Here is a 23,427-nt window from a genome sequence, read left to right as displayed (position 1 = left end):
AATATGAATCAGTCCATGAAGTCAATAGGAATTGAACCCAACTCAAGGAAGACTTCCCCTTAAAACAGGTGAACTGGAAATCTGCAGCCTTCCTGCTTTTTCAGAATGGTCACTCCTACTACCCAGGCCTGGCTCCACCTTTGCTTTAAAAACAAATGCAGTATCTGAATCAACCTTCTAAATATATTCTGCCAACCAGAAATTCTGGTCATATGAACCCTTCTAATCCTTAAATCCACTTTGTGTCTGATAAGTAGAGTGAATCAAGGAAGATAGGAACCACCCCTTATTCCAAAGCAGTGCTTCTCAAACGTTTTCCTTCATTACCCAAAACCACTTATTAGAAAGTCCTTTTTACCCAATGGAGGTAATTTAAATTGACTTACAGTGGTGTGATTGGGTAACGGGTTCATGTGTTGTTACCCGAAGAAAAAACACTTTTACCCAATTTTGGGTAATTTACCCAGGTCTGGGAAGCACTGCTCTAAAGTCTAGATAAAAATGCAATTTGGGGGCATGGGGTGCCTTGTCTTATTTTAGAGAGCTGTTGAGTTATGTGTGAATCACTCACAGCCAACATGCAGCAGGGTATTTGAAGAACAAGGATGAGCCCTTGTAGTGAAAGCTTGCTTGTTTGACTGGGACCTGGGTGTATCAGTGCGCTAGATGACTAATGCTATATGTATGCAAGTCCCCTTGAGCTACATATTCCTGAAACAGCTGATCAGGTCTAGCAGCTATATCTTTAAAGGTGCAGTGCATGCTTTTGAAAATGTTTGTTTAACATTAAAACGATGACAACTTTCTCTTTGCTGGACCAATGTAGCAGTTGGTTATATCTGGTATTCCAAAGCTCAGAACAACTTCCCCAATTCTCTTTTAGGCTATTGTGGCATGTAAACCCAGCCTGCATGGCATTTCTGGTTTGACCTACCATGCAAATGGGGAAAATGTGGCAGAGCAATCTGTGGTTCACTTAAGTGTGTCTTGCACACATTGCCCATGCTAAGTGGGTCTCCTGAGCTACAAGGCCAGATCTAGACAGGCCATGGGGGTGCAGAGTTAGTCATGGAGAAGATGCAATCCAAGGGTCTTAATCTGGACCAGCTCCTTCAAAGCAAAGAACAGCACTACAAGCCTGAAACATGTTTAGATCTTTCCCTACCTTAGACTATGTTGGGGAAGGCTTGGTTTAGAAGTTTGGGTGAGGATGATGGGAGGTATAGTTCAAAATCTCTAAAGTGGACCAGATTGGGTGGAGAAAAAGGTGCTATATATTAAGCCAATGTTCCTCAATCTGTGGACTTCCAGAATTCCCCAGCCAGCCATGCTGGCTGGGGAATTCTAGGAGTCAAAGTCCACAGATCTTCAAGTGGCCAAGGTTGAGGAACGCTGTTCTAAACAGTGAAATCATTCTCCAAGGGCAGAACCTTACGGTGGACCCAGTGTCAAGGGAAGGACCAGCGGGAGGGGGGGGGGGTCCCAAAGATGGCAGAAGTATAAAAAATGCTGGGGAAGACCCGTAAGAGGGGTCCCCCCCAGGGGACACCCTTAAGCGCACCACGGCTTAGGCTCGCTGACTTCTGAGCCAGCAGCTCCTCGGGGTCCGCCTCCGCTTAACGGACGGAGCTCGGGTGGGCCCGCGAAGGCGGCGTCCCGGGCGGCCAAGCCTTTCCCATCCCGGGCAGGGGAAGAGAGAGGCTGTCTGAGCAGGTGATCCCGCCCGGCAGAGGCGGAGAGCGCCCGCCCTTGGCTCGCCTCGCTGCCCTCGGTGGAAGCGGCGGAGGGCGGTCCCTTGAAGTTCGGAAAGCGGCCGGGGAGGCGGCGGCTGGAGAATTAACTTGCGAAGAGAAAGGGAGGCGCAGCGGCGGGCCGGCGAGGGGAGCGGGGTTCACCCCAACTATGGTGGGCGCGGGGGAGGCTGCCGAGGCCGGCGGAGGCTAAAGCTACGCGGCTTGGCGGAGCGGAGCCGCGAGATCGACCAGCAGCAGGGGCGGCGCGGCGCCCCCCCCCGGTCCGGCACCGTCATGGCTCGCTGGATCCCCACCAAGCGGGAGAAATATGGCGTGGGTGAGTACCCGGGGTCGCTCTGGCCCCCCACGCTTCCCTGTTTCCCACGTGCGGGATGCGTGTCGCCCCGTCCCTTGCCCAGAACTTTTCCATTTCGTCCACGGACTGTCTGCGGGGCAGATCTTTCTTTCCTCCTTTATAATCGGCTCGCCTCCTCCTGTTTCTTTTCTGACCTCCTTCCTGCTCGGTTAAGAGCGCTCACCCCCCCCCCCCCCGCCTCTAAGGTTCGGGACGGAACTATTCTCTTCTCGGCGCGGTTTCGGGCGCGATCCTCCTTCCCAGCCCCGGATTCCGTGCTGATTCGCAGCCGGGGCATGGGAAACGGGACCCCACCCTCCGCGGCTTTTCGGCGGCCGAAATACGCCTCCCCGCCGCCGCCGCCGCCTTTTCAAGCTTGCCAAAGCTCCTTCCAGATGGGTAGGGCCACTGTTCCCATTATCCCCAGCCAGCAGGTAGAGAGATGGGAGTTACAGGCTGAGTTGGAGAAAGCTGTTTCTCCCCCCTCCCCCAACGTGGCTGGTTAGTTACCCTTTAACGTTCTTTTATCTGTTGAGCAGCTCAGAAGGGAGAATAGCTTGTGTTCTCTCCCTTCTCGCCACCCCACAGCTCCGATTATTAATGCCAGGGAGATTGTGAGTCACCTTTGGGGCTGGCATGCAAGGAAAACAAAGGGAGGAGTATGGGATCTTGTTTGCCACGGCTTAATTAAGCTCCAGTGCAGAGGTGGCCTTGCCTGATGGGAGGCAGTGGAAGGTTCTCAGCCTCAGCAATAAATATTCCCTTACTTCAGATTAATTAATTAATGTGGAGTGCAGAGGATGGCTGCTTCGTGGGCTGATGGTGAAAGGTTGCGTAGTTAAACAATGGCCACTTGACCTTGATGCCTGCACAAGGCAGTCCTGCCATTTCAATCGGTCCATCAGAATTTAAATCACAGCTCTGCACTGCCTTTCCCCATAAGCCAATTGTTTCCCCTCAAGTGTTTTGTATGCAGTTCCTGGGTCCGTCTGATGAACCACAGTTACCTTTAGCTTTCCCAGAACTCAGGGTCACTTTTAGCCCAAACAAGTCCCAAGAACAACTCCTACTACTACTTCTCCTTCACCACCCCCGTTGGCTGTATTGTATTTGGCCTTTTCTCCTGAGAGCTCCAGGTGGCTGATACTGAGTTCTGTAGCTCAGGTCCAACCTCTTTATACTTCAGCGTGGATCTTCAGAGAAGCTGGTGAGTTGGAGAACAAGTTGGGTAGCCACTTAAGGTGGCTGGGCAATAGTGAGGAAGATGTGTTTCAGCTTCTGGTTCTCCATCCATCCTTTCCTCAAATGAAAAATCCTGTGCTCTAGGAGCGGTTTCTAAGCCAGCAGCAGCTCCTCATTGATGCCTGAATTCTTTGCAATGTCAGAGGCCCCCTTTCAGTTCTCGCTGATTCACACAGTCTAATGTGGAATAATTCCACTGAAAGCCATGAAGGGGGCCTGAAGTTGAATACTGCCCCCACCAAATATTTTCTCCTTGCTTTCAGGTTTTAGAGTAGCAGTGCTGGACCAAGGAGCCTGAATTCAGGTTCCTAAGAAGTCTTGCTAGCTGATGCTCCGCATTTGCTGTTTTTCAGCCTGATCAAGCTTAAAAGGTTGCAGTGAAGATCAAAGGAGACTTGGAGTACAGTAGTGTGCTATACACACACACACACACACATACACATACATATATACACACATACATGCATACATACAAATACACACACACACACTCTGTATGTGTTTGTGTATACACACACACACATACATACATACATACATATATATATATATAATGGTTTGCTCAGTCAAGGAAAAGATAAATAAACATGGCTTATATTCTGGGAAGGAGAAGAAACGGATTGTCTTATTCTCTTCTTCCAGCATATGGTCACTACTACTTACATTCTCTTTATGAAACTTTCAGTCTTATTGATACTACAGGTAGTCCTTACTTAATGATCACAACTGGGACCAGAATTTCAGTTGCTAAGCAAAGTGGTCATTAAGTGAATCCAACCTGATTTTATAACCTTTTTTGTTGTGGTTGTTAAGTGAATTACTGTGGGCATTAAGTAAACCATGTAATTGTTAAGCAAATCATGCGGTTCCCCATTGATTTTGCTTGCCAGAAAGCAGCCGGGAAGGTTGAAAACGGCTATCACATGACCATGGGATGCCGCAATAGTCGTACATGCAAACCAGTTGCCAGGTGCCCAAATTGTGATCATGTGACCATGGGGACACTGCGATGGTCATGAGCATGAGAACCGGTTGTAAGTCGTTTTTTCAACACCACTGTAAGTCCGAACCATCACTAAATAAATGGTTGTTAAGTGAGGACTACCTGTATTTCCAGCACTGGAACTGTCCTTTGATTCCTATGGATCTCAGGAAAAGGCCACGGAGCCATTTAATTCTGTGCTAAGATAGCTGGGTTGCCATAATAAGCTAGACTAGGTGGGCCTTGGTGAGTTGAAGGAATAGAATCAGACCATGAAGTCAAGTCCTTATAAAGTTTGCTTGTTTGGCCCTAGTGTGCTTTTGAATTTTTCTAATCTGGAGCTAAGGTTTAGCATTTTATATGAATCCAGCCAGGATGGCCAGCCTAGTGCACCCTGGAAATTTATCATCAGATTGTGAAGACAATTGTTCTTTTCCAGCAACTGCTGAATTAAGGCACAATGCTTTTTGAGTCTAAAAGGGTTCTACTGAGCTTATTACTGCTTGCATTAATAGTACAATCTTCCTTCATTTACCCAACCCTCATTTAAAACCATATCTCTTCAAAAAAAAAAAAAGATGCACTTGTCCATTAAAGATGGAGCTCTGATTTCCCAAAATTTGAATTATACCATTATGCATATCTTTTAACCTGTACAGAATTTTGGATGGCTTCACTTAGTATATATTTTCCTTCCTGTAGCATATTTAATGCTCACAGACAGCACCTTTAGTTAATTGGACTGTTTGGGTTCAAAATGTGGCAGACAAAACATACATTCTGTCATTATTGCATTGATTTGAAAATTGTAGAACGATATTTCTGGAAATTTGCGTTTTGATCCCTTTTCTCAGAGTATACTGATGTTACATGGAAGATTTGGATGGATGTTGGGATTTTTACTTTTGATCATTACTGGATGATGATGATGAGTTTTTATCATTTCCTGTGTTAAATGTTAAATATAATTTGTCTTTTGCTGCCCATTGGCAGTATTTACACCGACAACCTATGTTGACATCCCAGTTGGAGTCATTAGCATTTTTGGCTTCAGAGGTACTAAAGAGATCACTAAATCTTATGAGAGTGCATTTATTTATTTAGCCTTCAGTGGAGTGTTTAGGAAGTTCCTCATTAAAATTGTTATTGTTTCCAGCAGAATTTTGTACTTCTGCAATTCTTGGGTTTCCCCCAATGCTACTTACATTTCCCTCTTGCGTGTGAGCTGGTGCTGTGTTAGCTGCAAATAAGCAATAGCATGTACCACTTGTGCATCCAAAGCAGAAGAAAGCTTAAGCTGCATGGGGGGATTGGAGAAAGAGATGGGTTTCTGCCAATTGTCATTCTAGAATTCTAAGGCATCCAACAAATAAGTAGACAGAAAGTGGTTTTGGGTCACAACATGAATGCAGTTGGGTAAATTATAACCATCAGATGTTCTGATGACATGAATGGATTGATTGGATTCCTTAGAACAAGACTGGTTACTTCTGATGCTCAGTGAATGGAACTAGCAGCAGACAAGTCGTCTTCTGAATGACCGTCATAAGAAAGATAGCTTCAGTAGAGTAGAGTAGGTCTATAGCTTTTATGTATGTCCTCCTTAAAAACCCACTAAGAAAAAGCAATAGATTCTCCATAGAAAATCAATAAAAACAAATCTATAGAACACCCTCCATCAACTAAGTACATTCAAGGCTTGCCATTTTGTGGTTGTGACACACATCTGGAAGTCAAAGGTTCTGTGACATTGCTTGAGAATGTTGCTGTGATCTTTGTTAAGAGCAAGCATGTAGATTGGGTCAGTGGTAGACCCATTTTATGTCTTAATCTGGGTTATTTGGCTTTATGTGCTATGTGAACCTACCTATTACAGTCTGTGGTCTACAACTTAGTGTGTTGTGCACACCCAGCCAATTCAGTAGAGCATGTTTAAGCAAGCCATAGTTCCATACATGGTTTGAATGTATGGGGAAATAAAGAAGCAGTAATTAATTAATGATGCAAATTACAGCCTTTGAAGGGGGGGGCAGTGTAATTTTCACTTATTACCAGTTGATCCCTTCTTGCCTAGATGTGGTTCAAAGTATTGTGGCGTATATAATGAAGCAGTACTTCTTCCTCCCCACCATGCTTTCTGGGTTTTGACAAATCAGGGTAGTAATAGTAGTCCAAAACATGAGGAGGTATTGGCAATGATCAGAAAAATGTGCACCAAATTCTGTATTTGTTCACCTTTCTGATTTTACAAAGATGTGTGTTTGAGTGGTTGAATAATAGTCCAAAGAATCCCTTTGAAACTTGTGTATGAGACCTATCTAATTAGTCTTGCCCCAGGAATACCATGAAAACCTGATTTATTTTTTTTTAATTCCTCTGTTATATAATCCTGTTTAAAAAATATGAATTATTTCTCCCCAGTTGTGAAAACTGGGATCAACTGAGTCATAGGGTTAGAGTCAGGGTCATGCTTATGGTGGACACATTGAAATCAGGGTGGTAAATTAGTCACAGCTAACTTAAGTCACATTGATTTTCCGTGAATATATTGTGTGACTAAATCTGAATCTAACACACAGGGACTTTGAAAAAAGAGGAACTCTGTATCTATTTAGCCATCACCTCAAATTAATATAAGAACACAGAAGAAAGGGTTAGTAATGGATGTATTCATATATTTTGGGATATGGTACAACTAAAGAGCAATGTTATTTAGGTCCTCTTTTTTTTAATCCGTTCAATCATGTCCAGTTCCCGGAGACTGCCTAGACAGGTCCCTGCAGTTTTCTCTGCAAGGTTTTTCGGAAGTGATTTGCCATTGCCTCCTTCCTAGGGCTGAGAGAGAGGGACTGGCCCAAGGTCACCCAGCTGGCTTTGAGCCTAAGGCGGGACTAGAACTCATGGTGTCCTGGTTTCTAGCCTGATGTCTTAACCACTACACAAAACTGGCTCTCTATTTGGATTCTCTAGCGACTGCCTGATCGCAATCCCATTTACCCTTTGTCTGGAGAAAGATAAAGGTTCCCATTTAGTCATGTCTGACACTAGGGGGCGGTGCTCATCTCCATTTCATGGCCAAAGAGCCAGTGTTGGCCAAAGACACTTCCGTAGTCATGTGGCCAGCATGACAGTCATGGAACACTGCTACCTTCCCGTTGAAGCAGTACCTATTTATCTACTTGCATCTGCATGCTTTCGAATTGCTGGGTTGGCAGGAGCTCATCCATCATGCAGCGCTCGGGTCTTGAACCACCGAACTTGCAACCTTCTGGTTGACAAGCCTGGTGTCTTAACCACTGAGCCATCACTCCCCCTTTTGTCTGGAGAAGATACCATCAAATTCAGTGGGATTTGTGTCAGGCTAGAAACTGGGAGACCGTGAGTTCTAGTCCTACCTTAGGCACAAAGCCAGCCGGGTGACCTTGGGCCAGTCACTTTCTCTCAGCCCTAGGAAGGAAGCAATGGTAAACCACTTCTGAAAAACCTTGCCAAGAAAACTGCAGGGACTTGTCCAGGCAGTCTCTGAGAATCAGACACGACTGAATGGATAAAAACAAAAATGTATATAAGATTGCAGTTTCTCGCTTTTTCATTCAAAACTCCTGATTATAAGAATGAGAAAAATACCAAATAGTTAGTGGAAGTTCTGTTAACTGCAGCTTAAACTTCATGCTTGTTCATGTTCATGCTACAGACTAAACCAAAGAAAGGAAACACAATTGTTTGGTTGACATAGTATGTGTTGCCCAAACAAATAAACCATATCCTGGATTAATAGAATGGTCTAATTGTACAACATGCTAAGACAAAGGCAGGGTTCTCACAACACACTGAACTACAAGCTCATTTTAGCCTAGCTAGTGTATATACAATAACTGTAGAACTTGTTTTGTTTATTCGTTTAGTCGCTTCCGACTCTTTGTGACTTCATGGACCAGCCCACGCCAGAGCTTCCTGTCGGTCGTCAACACCCCCAGCTCCCCCAGGGATGAATCCATCACCTCTAGAATATCATCCATCCACCTTGCCCTTGGTCGGCCCCTCTTCCTTTTGCCTTCCACTCTCCCCAGCATCAGCATCTTCTCCAGGGTGTCCTGTCTTCTCATTATGTGACCAAAGTATTTCAGTTTTGCCTTTAATATCATTCCCTCAAGTGAGCAGTCTGACTTTATTTCCTGGAGTATGGACTGGTTTGATCTTCTTGCAGTCCAAGGCGCTCTCAGAATTTTCCTCCAACACCACAGTTCAAAAGCATCTATCTTCCTTCTCTCAGCCTTCCTTATGATCCAGCTCTCGCAGCCATATGTTACTACGGGGAACACCATTGCTTTAACTATGCGGACCTTTGTTGTCAGCGTGATGTCTCTGCTCTTAACTATTTTATCGAGATTTGTCATTGCTCTTCTCCCAAGGATTAAGCGTCTTCTGATTTCCTGACTGCAGTCAGCATCTGCAGTAATCTTTGCACCTAGGAATACAAAGTCTTTCACTGCCTCTACGTTTTCTCCTGCTATTTGCCAGTTATCAATCAAGCTGGTTGCCATAATCTTGGTTTTTTTGAGGTTTAGCTACAAGCCAGCTTTTGCACTTTCTTCTTTCACCTTCGTCATAAGGCTCCTCAGTTCCTCTTTGCTTTCAGCCATCAAAGTGGTATCATCTGCATATCTGAGATTGTTAATGTTCCTTCCAGTGATTTTAACTTGGATTCCTTGGATTCCTCAAGCCCAGCATGTCGCATGATGTGTAGAGCTAGTAACAGATTTTTTAGCATGTTGGAGTTATATTGAATTATCTTGGATGTGTGTTATTTCTCGGTGCCTATTCCCCTTTGTTTAAGATTGGTTACTAGTAGGGAATTTTGAATGGAAATTCAGTGTCCTTTTAGGGCAAATTTAAAGTACATAAAGACTTGCCCACATAACTTATAGAAGAAAAGTTTAAAAAATTACAAACTGCCCCTTATATTTGTGGCCAGCTAGGAAGAGGTAATCTGAGCTGCTTTTTGGCAGTCTCTGGACTCCTCCAAATTTTCTAATTTTGATGATAAACCAAAAAAGAAAAAAAGGGGGAAAAGTGTGTTAAGCTTCCTATTACAATTTAATCTACTTCCCCAGTGGGGGAAATGAATGGAAAATCCCATTTTTTTCTACCATGGTGATACAAGACCTTGGTTGCCATTTTTAGTGCATTATCTGCAGATGTATAAAAGCTGCCAACTTCTGTTGTTGAGGAATATGAAGTAGCACCCAAGAGAGAACACTTTTGTTTGGCTTGATAGCTGTTTAGGGTCATTTAGGTGAATGGCTCAAATCTAGCAGTTAAGCATTGATTTCCAGCCTTTACTTCAAAATGACCTAGGTCAATATGGATGAACAGCATAGTTTTACTTTCTCTGAGCTTGTGTTGATTCAATAAATTGGGTTGCCTTGATAGCAGTTCTGAACTTATTTGCAGTGTATACATGAAAATGCCTTGCTGCCTTATCTCACTGGAAACAAACAGGGGGAAAAAAGCCATATTTAATCTACACACCTTCAAGTTAGTTTTTGTTTTCCGTTGACTCAGTGATGAGCTAGCTTTCCTGTACGGCTTTTCTGTTTTAATTCATTTTGTTGGTGCAATCAGATACTCATTGGAGATCTTGGAGAATATGCCAGTTAAATGGGAACTTGGTTTTCTCTTTGGAGAAGCAATAGATGAAAAAGTGCAAAACCACCTCGTGACTAAATTGTATTATGAAACTATCTGTTAGTCAGGTTGTAGAAAGAAATCAAGATCTGCTTTATATAGTGAATGAGTTTAAAAAGTAGAATTCTGGGACACTACCTCTTTTCATCCCCAGGACCATGCTGATCAGGCCATTCTGCGGTCAGTCCTGGATATAAATCTTCTCAAAGCGGTTCATGGAATTCCAATATGGTTGGAACATTTTGCAAATCTCTAGCAATGAGCCTTTTTACACTTATCCATAGTCATGTCACCTCTCGTTGTAGGATAGGATTTTTCCTATCTTTGAAATTTGCTTCTTCTGTCTACTTAAACAATCTGTATAAAAAGTTTTTGGATGGAGATGGATTCATTGAAATAACTTTGCCACTAGATTCTGTGGATTATGTTTTAGTTGTCAGAAGAAAACAAAGGAATTTACTTGGAAGCCTGCACTTAACTCTAGAGTCTACAATAGACTCCTCAACCAAAGCAAGAATAAGTAATATGTAGGAATGGTTTGTTGTTGTCCAGAAACTTCTCACTGTCATTCCCCCCACCCTTAAATTTCTGAAAAATGGTCCCAAATAATCAGGCTGCCCCTTCCTGTGAGGTCATTAACTCTCCAATATTATCATTCACAACTCTTGACTTGGAAGGGAATTGTGACTTATGTCCGTGGAAAACAGTGCCTCTGTCTTAGACTATGTTCTAGCTTAGTGGTTCTTAAAATGGAGGTAATTGCCCGTAAGGGTGTAATTTGGGCATATACTGGGGGTAATGGAGCAATCTGTAATTGCTTGATTTTGAGTTGAGGATCCAGGTTGGGGCTGCTGTTGCTGAAACAACAGGTCTGCAGTTTTTGTGGGGGTAAATGACATGTTTTGAGACCGGGAAAAGGGATAACTGGGTCAACCAGCTTAACCACTGTTCTAGGTGGTAGGAGAACACACTTCACAGATTATCCAGCAACAAATCAGGTGTGTTAATTGCCAGAGAGCTGGAGACAATTGGACAATTGTGTTAAGCACTCAACCAATTGTCTACAAGTGGAAAGTCAAACATTAAGTTGTATCTGGGCATTATACTTTAAAGGACTCACTTGAAATTCTCAGGTGTGCTTTGCAGAAACAGAATAGGTAAACTGCAGGAAAATCTCTGATTTTTAGAGTAGGAATGAAAAAGCAAATGGTCTAAATGTATTCAAGAAATTATGCTGTGACATGTTAAATGAGGCAATTTTCAGTGCATCTGAATTTATGAGGCAGAACAAAGGAGTTGCCTTGGGGCAAAAGGTGGGAGGTGGCAATGCTTGGTGGAAAGAGAGATCTATAAATTGGGTGATCTTTCTTGGGCTGTCCAGACTAGCTGCTGTCTTCAGCTGCATCGATGGTTGTCTTCCAACACAGTCTTAAAAAAGAGTTCAGTTGGTTTTGTGCATGGAATAGGAGATGGTAGCGTCTTGTTCTTTGACATGTAAACAAAAGGTCTGGAGTTAGCCCTAAATATTGTTTGGATAGAGGACTTAACTGTCCATTCTTTCTGCCTTAATATTACATTACAGTGTTTACCTGGTGACCACACGGTTATCATTTTGAAGGCAAATGAAGATTTTCTCTAAAACACAGATTTTGAAATTTGACATTTCCACATTTTGAGAAATTTTAGCCATGAACAGTTTAGGGCTTTCACAGGGTGACACAAGGTATGCATTTATTCTCCATGGTGCCGAGGAGGGACAAAAACCAATTAATAGAAGCTTTACAGAGAGAAATCCAAATTAAAAAAAGGAGGAATTTCCTGACCATGAGAGGTATTAAGCAGTGGAACAGCCTGCCTCCTGGAATTGTTTGGGCTCTGTCACTGGAGGTTTTCAAAGAAAGGTTGGACAGCTATTTGTCTGAGATGATCTGAGGATAGGCAGGAGGTTAGACCAGAAGACCTCCAAGGTGCCTTCCCAACCATACGATTCTAGTTTTGAAAATGTGAAATGCTCACACTGTGTTGAAAGCTATTACATACATACATACATAAATACATACATCTATTCATATCGGTGAATAGGGATGCGGTGGCGCTGCGGGTTAAACTGCTGAGCTGCTGAGCTTGCTGATCAGAAGGTCGGTGGTTCGAATCCACGTGACGGGGTGAGCTCCCATTGCTAGTCCCAGCTCCTGCCAACCTAGCAGTTCAAAAACATGCAAATGTGAGTAGATTAATAGGTACCGCTTCGGCGGGCAGGTAACGGCGTTCTGTTCAGTCATGCCAGCCACATGACCACGGAAGCGTCTACAGACAAACACCAGCTCTTCGGCTTTGAAACGGAGATGAGCACCGCCCCCTAGAGTTGGACACGACTGGACTTAATGTCAAGGGAAACCTTTACCTTTACCTTATTCATAACTTTGCCTGTGCTATTTATGTTGCCTTTTATTGCCTTTAGTTGTGTACATATCTAATGCTTTGTTATCTACCCAGAAAATGTGTATCATTCATCAATGCATGAAATGGGTTGCATGTCAGATTTCATTATGGTGCAGTGAGATGGGTGGCATATACATTTGATTAATAAATAAATAATAAATTATCAGACATTGATTTGGATAACAGTATGATTTTGGGTGGACCCATGTGTTCCACTGGTTTTCCTGAAATGTATGATGTGCCTGCAGTATTTTGGAAGCCCTAGCTCCTTCAGAGGTCCCTGACTGCATAATTTCCGTCTTCATCACTTTAATATAACCTATCCTGCTGCCTACTGTTTCTTTCCAAAGTAAGAGGCCCCTGAGTGACGTATGTGCAGTTTGGGCCTTGCATTCCTACAGGCCTTTTTGCTATAATTGCTTTCTCTGATTCTTGCTGGGATGCAAAATTATAATTTCCTACTTGTCTGGAAAAAAGAGAAGTATCCAACTTATATAAGATGTTTTCAGGTCCTTTAGTAGAGTGCCACCTGCAGCTGGCAAATCACATGTAGCCATACTGAAATTTGGTGGCAATTATTTTCCTTTTATATTCATGGTTTACAATAGAGATGCTAAGCCTTTAGGAAGCTTAATACCCCAACACTGAGCAGTTCCAAACTCTCCAGAACCTGGGAAAAAACAGACCAAAGCTTTGGCCATGAGTAACATTCTTATGTCAGCTACATCTCCTTTGATCTTCACAGGTGGGACAGTAGAAGTGTTGTTCATGGTAGCAAAATATTCACCATCCCAAAATAGTTCAGTCATATTCTCCAAAAAGCAGATGCAGAAGTAGCAGTAGAGCAATGCTGTAGTATTAGTATCTAGACCATTGTTTTTCAACCTTGGCAACTTTGGGCTGTGTGAACTTCAACTCCAGAATTCTGCTGGCTGGGGAATTCTGGGAGTTGATGTGCACCCAGCTTGAGGTTGCCAAGGTTGAAAAACACTGTTCTAGACTAATATTCTTATGAGTACTATCCTCTACATAGTATATATTCTACTTTACTTTTTGGGACCCTCTAGCTCCTTCTGTTGGTTTGAGGGCCTAACCTCTCCCCCCACCACACACCCACACCTACAAATCTCACCTTGATGTTATCACTGGAAATCAGGACATAAACTGGAAAAGTATATAGCCTATGTAATCAACTTGGGAGTGTTCTTATCTTAAATCGGTGAGTACTTGCTTGGAAGGATGGGTGGAAACAGAGCGGAGGTACCATTATGTAAGGCAAACAGCAGAGTACAGCTACAACTAAATTGGAGTCCTGGCAGCATGGTGTAATTATGTGGGAGTTTCCCACTGTAGAAACAGACTCAACCATAGCTTTGGTCTGCATCTTGTGCTCATGACCTGCAGCAAACTTCTCTTTTCTTCTCTTCCAAATGTTCTGTATTCTACCCAGGCTTCTCCTTTCTCATTCCCCCTATCTCATTTTGTACTTCATTAAAAAAAAAAATCATAGCAGTTCAGAGTGGACTATAAGCATGTAGGTCGTTGACTCCAAGTCCAAACCACAGTCATTTTTAAGGTTCCTTTCACTTGATGCATTAGAAGAGAAAATGCTTTGGTTGCCGTGTGAAGGGCTGTGTGCCAAAAGACAGTTTGCAGAAGTAAACTTCATTCTCTGCTTCATTCTTCATTCTGCCTCACTCTCTTGGATCCCTCAATCCTATTGATATGCTGACTTAAAGAAACTAATGATAGGGTATGGTTGCCTTGGCCCAGGAAGCTACGTTGTGGTCCCACAGGGTGTTATGTTATCTCCCAAACTGCTCCACATCTCATGGGCATTGTTGGATGATTTCATCCAGAGATTTCAGGATGAGTTGTACATTGTTATTAACATACTGATGTCATTCAACACTACTTTTTCTTAAAAAAAAATCTAATCCAGATAAGTTAGTGCATATTCTGAATCAGTGTCTCGGTGGGGCAATGAACTGGATCAATAAGTAGGGATTCAACTTGGAGAAGATCCTTTTGGGATGACCCTTCTCTACCAAGTGATGTGTGATGTACTTTACATGGTTGTTTGGCTTTCAGTACTTAATCATGGAAACATGTTGCTTATATAGCAGTATAACAATATCTGCACACAGAGGAACTCCAGGATTTGCAGATTTTTTTTTACAGAAGCTCTTGAAGTAGGGAACTAAAATAGTCATGACGATTAAGTACTGCCACTGATCATAGAATATTGATGGATTATAATGTGAGTGATGTGTAAATAGTGGAACATCTGTTGGAAATCTGAACAATTTCATTTTGTTCCACATAATTTTGTCAGTCGTTTTTTTTTTCCTTGTAAAGATATCCTTCTGATTTCTCTCTTTTTGCTCAGCAATTTTTGGGGGAAATTGTACACTGGAGGGAAGCAGTCTAGTAGTCTGTAGTCCAGATGTTGGGCTACAAAATTATCTTGACAGAATTCTGGGAGTTGAAATCCAGTGCAGCCACAGAACACTCAATTAAGGAAAACCATGCTACATATAGAGATGACTCTGGAACAGCTGGATTTGGGTCAAGGGAATTAAGCAGCCTGTTCCCTTCCTACCCAGACGAAACAAAGCTGCTATGCTCTGTTCAGGGGATAACCTATTTTTCAAACTTTGTTTTCCCCCTGTTCCTACCACATGGCTGTAACCGGCCTTCGTTGCTAAGGAGGACACTTTTCATTCCACTAGCAGATTCAGAGAAATGAAGAATTTGACAAATTCTGTTTGTCTAAGAAAGCCAGTTTGGTGTAGTGGTGAAGGCATCAGGCTAGAAACCAGGAGACTGAGTTCTAGTCCGGCCTTAGGCACAAAGCCAGCTGGGTGATCTTGGGCCAGTCATAACCTCTCAGTCCTAGGAAGCAGGCAATGGCAAACCACTTCTGAAATCCTGCCAAGAAAACTGCAGGGACTGTCCAGGCAGTCTCTGAGAATCGGACATGATTGAACGGATTGAAAAAAAATTGTCCAAGAGAAATTACAATAGTTTCCTTGTTGCACCTAATTCTGACTGTCTCTCTGAATTGCTAACATGGCAGACGAATAGCCTGAATAAGCAGCATTGTTAAATTCAGATACATTTGCCTGTGTAGATATCTTACCTTCCTTAAATAAACAGGAATTTCCTTTAGATATGTCTTGAGTCCTTGAAGCACACTGTCTTGACTGACTCAGACATTTTTTTCCATAGTCATTTCAGAATGAAAAATCCACTAAAGGCAACTTTGTGTTGGCAGTACTGGGGCTTTAGGATAGGAGATATATAGATTTTATCTGTTCGTGCATGTGCACACACATCCCTGACTTGATGGTCCATGAAAGTATGGTAGGAAACATTATGTACAAGTAGTCCTCAATTAACAACCATTTATTTAGTTAGACTTACGACGGTACTGAAAAAACCGACTTACAACTGGTCCTCACACTTATGACTGCTTCAGTCACGTGATCACAATTTGGGCGCCTGGCAACCAGTTCGCATTTATGACCGTTGCAGTGTCATGTGGTCACGTGATCACCAGTTTTGACCTTCCTAGCCAGTTTCTGGAAAGCAAAATCAATGATTCGCTTAATGACCACATGGCTTGCTTAATGTCCACAGTGCTTCACTTAATGACCACTGCAAAAAAGGTCATAAAATCATGTCAGTTTTGCTTAATGACTGCTTTGCTTAGCAACCGAAATTCCAGTCCCAATTGTGGTTGTTAAGCAAAGACTACCTGTAGTCATATAATCCTGTACAACTTTTATGTGTCATAATGAGTGCTACACAAGCAGCCACTTCTGGATGTAGGTCATTTTTGCATGATATCAGTTGTGAATAAATGCTTTTTGTATATTTGGAGTAGGAATCCAAAACTGGATTGGGCTTTTTAATTTGGTGCATATTTCTTACAGTACAATGGCAATATAAAAGAAAACACTGGAAACTGGTGGTTTAGAGAAGTAGAACATGAGAAATCAAAGCCAATGTAAAATATAACCAGTAGCACTCACATTCTTTTTTTTGTTGAACCTGGTGTTCTTATTATTGGATTATATTTGTCTCTGCCTTGTCGGAAGTACTGTCCTGCTGAATCATATCAAAAAATTCTGTTCCACCATGAATACTTTTTGTATATAATTTTTGTATATAACAGAAGAGTGGGAATTAATTTAACAATAAATGAATAATGATAAAACACATCTCTGCAAGTAGGATAGGAGACCAACCAAATTCTCCTGCTGCTGAGAAGTCAGGCTTTGCTCCTGAAGGTGAGGTATACAGCTGTCATCTTAAATACTGGTTGATAATCTTATTCTCCAGTTAAACATATCCACATGCTGGCTTGCTGGGGATATCACAAGGGAACAGGAAATTGGAGGTTGCAGTTCAGGATTATCTGGAGGTCCCAAATTCCCACCCTTTTGCACTATCTGGGGTAGGAACTTCCAATTCCAACACTTGGATCCTATTCTCACCATGGTCTGCATTTTAGTGTTGAAGAATATAGATTGGTTTCTGTACCATCCCACCAGTTTTTCCTGAGTTATTTACTCTCACAGAATTCATGTGATTTGTATGTTCATGTATCCCTGTTGGATTGTTGTTATTTTGCTTCTTCATCTAAGGCTGAAACACTAGCTGGAGCCCCCACATGGGAACTGGCAACTGATCAGGGAACCATTGTTAGGGGGCTGACACACCTGAGCCAAGAAGTCCTTTTGACCTAAATGTGAAGTCTTTCTAAGTCTTTTCTGTTCATAGGCAATGCCAACTCAGATTTTGAGAACACTTTATTATCAGGGGGAGGATCTGTTGTTTTTTCTAATAATCTCATATCCAATGTGCTCCATATAGAGCTGGAAATTCTTGGCATGGCAATTTCTGAGCTAGAGATTATATGAGCATGTAGAACATGTATGTAGAACATGTAATGCTGGACATTCTAGGCATGGCAATTTCTAACAGTGAGGTTTTAATACCTGTGCACCTTCTTCTGTATTTTACTTCCTATGCATGTGTTTTCTTGCATCTCAGTCCTTTGTGAGATCTTGGGCTGTTGGCTGAGTGGTTGTTCTACCAGCGTATGTTGCTAAAGCTACTGCTGGCAACTTTGCTTTGCTGGCGGCTCCTTGGCGGCTTCTTGGCCTCCTTTTCTGCCAGATTGTTGGCTGTGCTGCCTTTGTCCATTTCCAGTTTATGCGTGTTATAAAGGCATTATGTTGCTCAATTGCACAATGTCCAGGAAAGTTATAGCATAAAAGCCAGGTGGTGGTTCCTTAAAAACCACATAACAAGTGCAGAGATGGATATTTGCTCTGAAATAAAATAAACAGGAAACAAATCATCATAAGCAAGTTTGGACACAGATCCATGCATACAGAAAGAAATTTGGAAGGTAGGTGGAATACATATGCAAAACCAAGGAAATGGGCTGTTCAGGGCAATTGGAGCAGTAGTAAGAAAAGCCCATCATCTTTGACAATTGGCTGTGTTGGTTGGGAGTGATAGTCATTGTAGTCCAGGTTTTGATGTGATCCAGGCAAAGTCAGGAGTCACGCTACATTTCCTGGATGGTGCAAATTTCTTGCAACAATATATTTTGTGTTGCTTAGAAGGTTAGCCAAAATTGGTGGACCTACCAGACCCCAGAATGCTAAAGAGGCACCCCAATTATTTGCTGTGGCCCATCTGGCTAGTGAAGTAAGGGTTTGTGTTGTGATTACAACCTCATCTCTTTCCCTCAGTGTAAGATGTTTCTACTAGTTACTGTCTTCCCCTTTAAATAGTGAACTGTTTAAGTTTAATGTAGCACCATTTCCGTTACTTTTTCCTCCCAATTTTTACTTGGATCTATTAGAGCATGGATTTAACCGACACTTAATTACATTTAAGATATGCTCAATTTCTATTTAACATGCACCACTTCTGATGTTTCTTCATAATTTGTTGTAAGTTCTTTCAGTGACATACACATATTTATAATAAAGTATAATAAATATATACCCCAAATATAATAAGCTTTCCTCTTCATTGAGGCTGGAGATTTTCTGAAGCCACATTCTGGGTTCATGGTTAACTGAGGACTTACAAGCTCATTTCCTTAGTTCAAGTCGAGCACTTTATCAAACCCAACACACTGACCCCCCCCCCATTAACGAAATTCATTGTCTGCTTTTTTCCTAGACAATGAATTCCCTTTTCAGCTTGATTTCTTTTTTTTTTTTCCTTTGCCTGGCATAACTTTGAGGCAAAGGGAGGAATGTAGCAAATAAGAGGCTTTTTTGTCTCGGAAATTTTATTGCTGTGTAAAATGTGCTGTTTTTTTTCTTCTTGCTTTGCATCTTCACAAGACTTCATACTTTGCCATCCCCGCAGCTGGTTTTACTAGCATTGTCATCATAAAGTTCACACATGGCTTAAGGAACCAGTCTTTAGTTTAGAAGTTTTACTTTACTTTCTTTAGTTTAGAAGTTTACTGCACGAGCTTTTGTCTGCTAGAAATACATCATAGAGGTCTTTTTCTCAGTTGGAAGTTGTCAAATGATCCATCGATAAGGCAGTATCCAAAATATGTGTGCAACTGGACTAATTCTGTAGGCTTTCTGAAATTGTTCTGCAGACTTATAAAAGCTCATACATTAATGGCAAGTGAAGACCGGCTGTCTGATTGATCAATATGTAGGCAGAGATGAGAACATTTAAACAAGGGCCATGAAATAACTGAATGGAAGGGTGACAGAGTCTCCAGACAAAGGACCAGTGCTAAATCTTTCACAACAGCAGTAATTGCAGATTTCATAGAAGCTTTGATTCTGATGTTATTACCCTGCAAAGCAGATAATGCAGAAACAGAACCAAGTAGTTAACTATTAAATATAGTGAACACTTCCTCTGTTCTTGACTTTTGATTCAAAGAGTACGCTGGGACTACTGTTCAAAAATGCATGGCCTTTTTCTGCATTTCCCTCTTTGATTTTGTTAATATCTAGGCATGGCATCTCAAAACTTCCCTGGAGATCAAAAGGTCTTTGTAGCAGTGAAGGACCATCTCTCTGGGCATTGCTTAAGGGTCCTCTCCTCTTCCCACTTCTTCTCAATAAAGTCCCTGTTGTTTTGCTTGAAGTTTGGCAGTAGGTTGCATAGCGGCTCTTTCCCCCAAATGCAGCCCAAATGCCACTTTTAAATGCATAGCTCAAAAGAACACAATTCCTTATCCCATGCAATGCTTTGTGATTTTTCTTTTCTTCTCTTCTCTTTTTTTGCCTGAATGATGCAATGAGGCTGGAGCTCTTTGGTGCAAGGGCCATCAATACAGCTCTTTGTTCTGCACAGAAAGCTAGGGAGGGCCTTCTATCAGGTTACTAGCTGGAGCTGAAATGCCACTAGAGAGGCAGGGTGGCTTGCTTAGAAGAGAACTCTTCTTGTAGTTTGCTTGAAGACTGCAAGGGGAGGGAGGAGCTTTCTAAGCCAAGTCTAAGTTCATTATTTTAGTCAAAGAGATCCCACAGATTGGATGCATGCAAGCGTGTTTCTTGCTTCCGAAGGCCTTTGGGTTCTACCAATCCTTACGGAAAGGCATCATTAAATCTCTGCTTCCACTTGGACTTGATCACACTGCTTGCTGCTTATTTAAAAGAAAAAGAAAAAAAGAAACATCTAGCTCAATAATTTAAAATAAATATTTAAAAAGATGTAAAAGGGTGTTCATGATAGGGAATAAATTCTTGTGTTCATGAGAGTAAAAAAATCTGGTGGACATGCCTATGGAAATAATGTAGATAAATGTGAAAAAAAATGTGGGAAACTAGTAGCTGATATGCCACTACATATAACATTGTATTGGAGCTTAATCTCCCTATAGAATATATGTGTCATATAAAATAGTAGTTGGGTCTCTGGTCTGTAATTTTTCCATCCAAACAGGCTAGCAACCTTTTTGCAGCTGGAATATGTCTGGGTGCACTTTTTAGATTTTATTTATTTATTCTGTCTACAAGAGCAATAGGGGAGGTAGGTAATAGCAGAGTGCCATTGGACTGAACATGAGATTTCTGGGTTTTTTTCTATTTTTTTTTAAAAGCTTGGGAAGAGAGCCAGTTTGGTGTAATGGTTAGGGCATCAGGTTAGAAACCAGGAGACTGTGAGTTCTAGTCCCACCTTAGGTACAAAGCCAGCTGGGTGACCTTGGGCCAGTCACCCTCTCTCAGCCCTAGGGAGCAGGAAATGGCAAACCACTTCTGAAAAACCTTGCCAAGAAAACTGCATGGAGCAAGGTAGGAACTGGGCATCCCATCCCTGTCATTTAGCTGCTATAGAGCCAAGAGCAATTGGAGCAAGGTAGGAGAAACCCATCATCTCTGACAGTTGGCTGGGCTTGCTTGGACTGATAGTCATTGTAGTCTAAAACATCTGGAGGAGTTTGGGTTAACCATGCATGAAAAGGTGGTGAATTTTGTTGGGAGTGTTGGAAAAGGGCAAGATCCTGTTCATCACAGTTGCACTGTTGTAATGGTATGTGAGAAAGACCTTGAGAGACAGGGTGAAAAGATGCTGCTTAGGGAATGGTCAGATAAGAGAGGGCATAGCCCACAGCAGCATAATGGGTAGAGAAAGAGGCTCAGAAGGAATCCTCCCTAACTTCTCAGGCTGTAAAGGAGATGGCAGGAGATTTGTACTTTCAGACTTGCAAAATTCTGTTAATGTAGCCTTACAGTAAAAGGGAATTAGCTCATCTGGTCGCATTTCTTGTCTGGTCTACCTGGTAAGGCCGACAACTGTGCTTTTGAAGTTCTTTTAGGAGGGAATTGCCACCAGCAGTTGAAGATACAACCCATGTCAGGGTTCTTGTGCCAAATTTCAAACTGCAGGTGACCTGGGCTGTAATATTGGTGCTGGGGAAAGACAGGCATAAGCTACAGATCGCGTACTGCTGTACTAGAAAGAGAACTGATGACACAGTCATGAAAGGCTGTTGCTGCAGGCTGTTGCGTGTATGTGGAAATGGCCACACCATTGCTTGCTTGCTTTATTTATGTATGTATTTAAAAGATTTGAACAGCCGCCCATCTTATATAACATAACCCTGGGCAGCTCACAACAGTAATAAAAGAGTAAAAACAATAATAAGCATAAAAAACAACAAAACAGAACTGATATCATGGCATTAGTGCAAGTCATTCCCCCCCTCCCCCAAAAGTAGACTACCAAGCCCTACCTCAAGAATGTTGTAAATCAGTGTTTCTCAACCTCAGCACCTTTAAGATGTGTGGACTTCTTGCTTACAGGCTGGGGGATTCTGGGAGTTGAAGTCCACACATCTTAAAGGTGCTGAGGTTGAGAAACACTGTCGTAAATGAATAGCCATGGATAGTGGGGGAAACAAAGTTTGGAAGGAATAGAAGATAAGGAGAGTCAAAGAGGGCATGCAGTCAATAAAATCATATGTAATCATGTTTCATTTTCCATTTGCCCTTCAGCTGAAGGTCTTCAGTCACAGAAGGGGCCAGTCAGGCCACGTGACTCTTGCTCAGTGCAGGAACTCAAATCATCCTTGACAGATCCCTGTGCAGACTCCACTTGAAGGAACCTGGCACCTCGCTTGCTAATTGCTTCCATTGTTAAATTGCATTTTTTATTGGGGCATTTTCCTAACATTTAATGGAACCATAGTACTTTTTCCTAAGCATTATTTTGTCTTTGTGATATTTGGCAGAGATAGAAGACCTGTAGCCCTTCAGATATTGGTACATTACAACACCTGGGGAGGGTATGCTGAATGCTCTCCTCACCCCTGCGCCTTTGTCCTCCTGAAATTCAGCAGCAGATTGATGGTTTTCAGTAGCAAGATGTTTAGGCTGGAAGAATAAGCCATGAAATATTCAGCCACCAATATGCTGAATGCACCTATTTTAGTCAAACCCCAAATCTAAAATCCCCCCTAAAATGCCAAAACTACTTAGGATTCTCTTCTCCAATGACCTAATCTTATTGCAGACCTTGTATATATTGTATATACCTTGCCTTATGTAGTTGCTCTTTTATAACATTAACTTTTGTTTTTATGAACTCTAGGCAAAACTTGAATTGTTTCTCATACTCAGAACTCAGGCAATTTTACAAGCAAACTATTGTAACAGTATGAAGATGATGATTAGATACTGACTTCCCACCAGCGTCCCTTACAACATCCTTTCCAACTAATATTTGACTTGCTTATTCCAGTTTTTCCATAAAAAGATCTCTTGAAAGGACATAAAGGGGCAGAACGTCCAAAGCTGAAGGTATAGATTTGAGGCTAGCTTAGTCCCAGATATTTCTCTGCAAGTTCTAAAACTGCAAGCTAGAAGGAACTAGTCCTCTTTGGTTTGACCCCACTGAGAAATCTGCCTGTGCCCTGTGTACCTTGACTGTTTTTATCACTTCAGTGGTGGTTCTAGGCCCTGAAGTTTTATTGCTGCCCTGCTGCAGGTTTTTTTCCTTTGACCTGCCCTCTCAAGGATTGCCACATTCTTTTTGTCGTTGTTGTTGTTGTTGCAAAGAGAATATGTATAATATTGAAATGCCATTTTTAAAGTTTGTGAATTTATATAATTCAGGCTTGCAGAATCTAAGGTGTAATTTGGGTTTCGAATCCCTAGCCCTGCCCAAATTAAATATTAAACCCGCTGCAATCCAAGAAGTGTAAATCATTTTCAAGTAATGAAAATGAAGACCTAAGAACTACAGTGACACAGTAGCATAGGTATGAACCAGGAAGTTCCTGGCAAAAATCTCCAATCTGTCACTCCATGGCCGTTGGATTAGGCCAGTTGCTACCCTCTTAACCTTCCCTTCCAAGCCAGGTCACTAGCAATGAATGTCAGTTTCACTTTCATGAAGAACTTTGTAAATTTGGAAAAGTTCTCAGATATAAACCAAAGAAAATTCTTACCCATCTGCCAAGTTCAGGAGGTATATAA

The 23,427-nt window shown here is 42.0% G+C and overlaps 1 protein-coding gene across 1 annotated transcript in view; it reads left to right on the top strand.

Annotated features, from left to right (window-relative positions):
- The first annotated feature begins 1,890 nt into the window (after nt 1-1,890).
- Nucleotides 1,891-23,427, top strand: part of DOCK5 (dedicator of cytokinesis 5) — a 117,597-nt gene continuing 96,060 nt past the window's right edge. The window contains exon 1 of the mRNA XM_063311107.1: nt 1,891-2,070. Within this exon, the coding sequence (XP_063167177.1) occupies nt 2,028-2,070 (43 nt within the window). The 5' untranslated portion in view covers nt 1,891-2,027. The remainder of the gene's footprint in view (nt 2,071-23,427) is intronic.

This window comes from Candoia aspera, chromosome 9 (assembly GCF_035149785.1).
Source record: "Candoia aspera isolate rCanAsp1 chromosome 9, rCanAsp1.hap2, whole genome shotgun sequence".
Taxonomy (NCBI): Eukaryota; Metazoa; Chordata; class Lepidosauria; order Squamata; family Boidae; genus Candoia; species Candoia aspera.
This window is presented reverse-complemented; position numbering and strand designations above follow the sequence as displayed.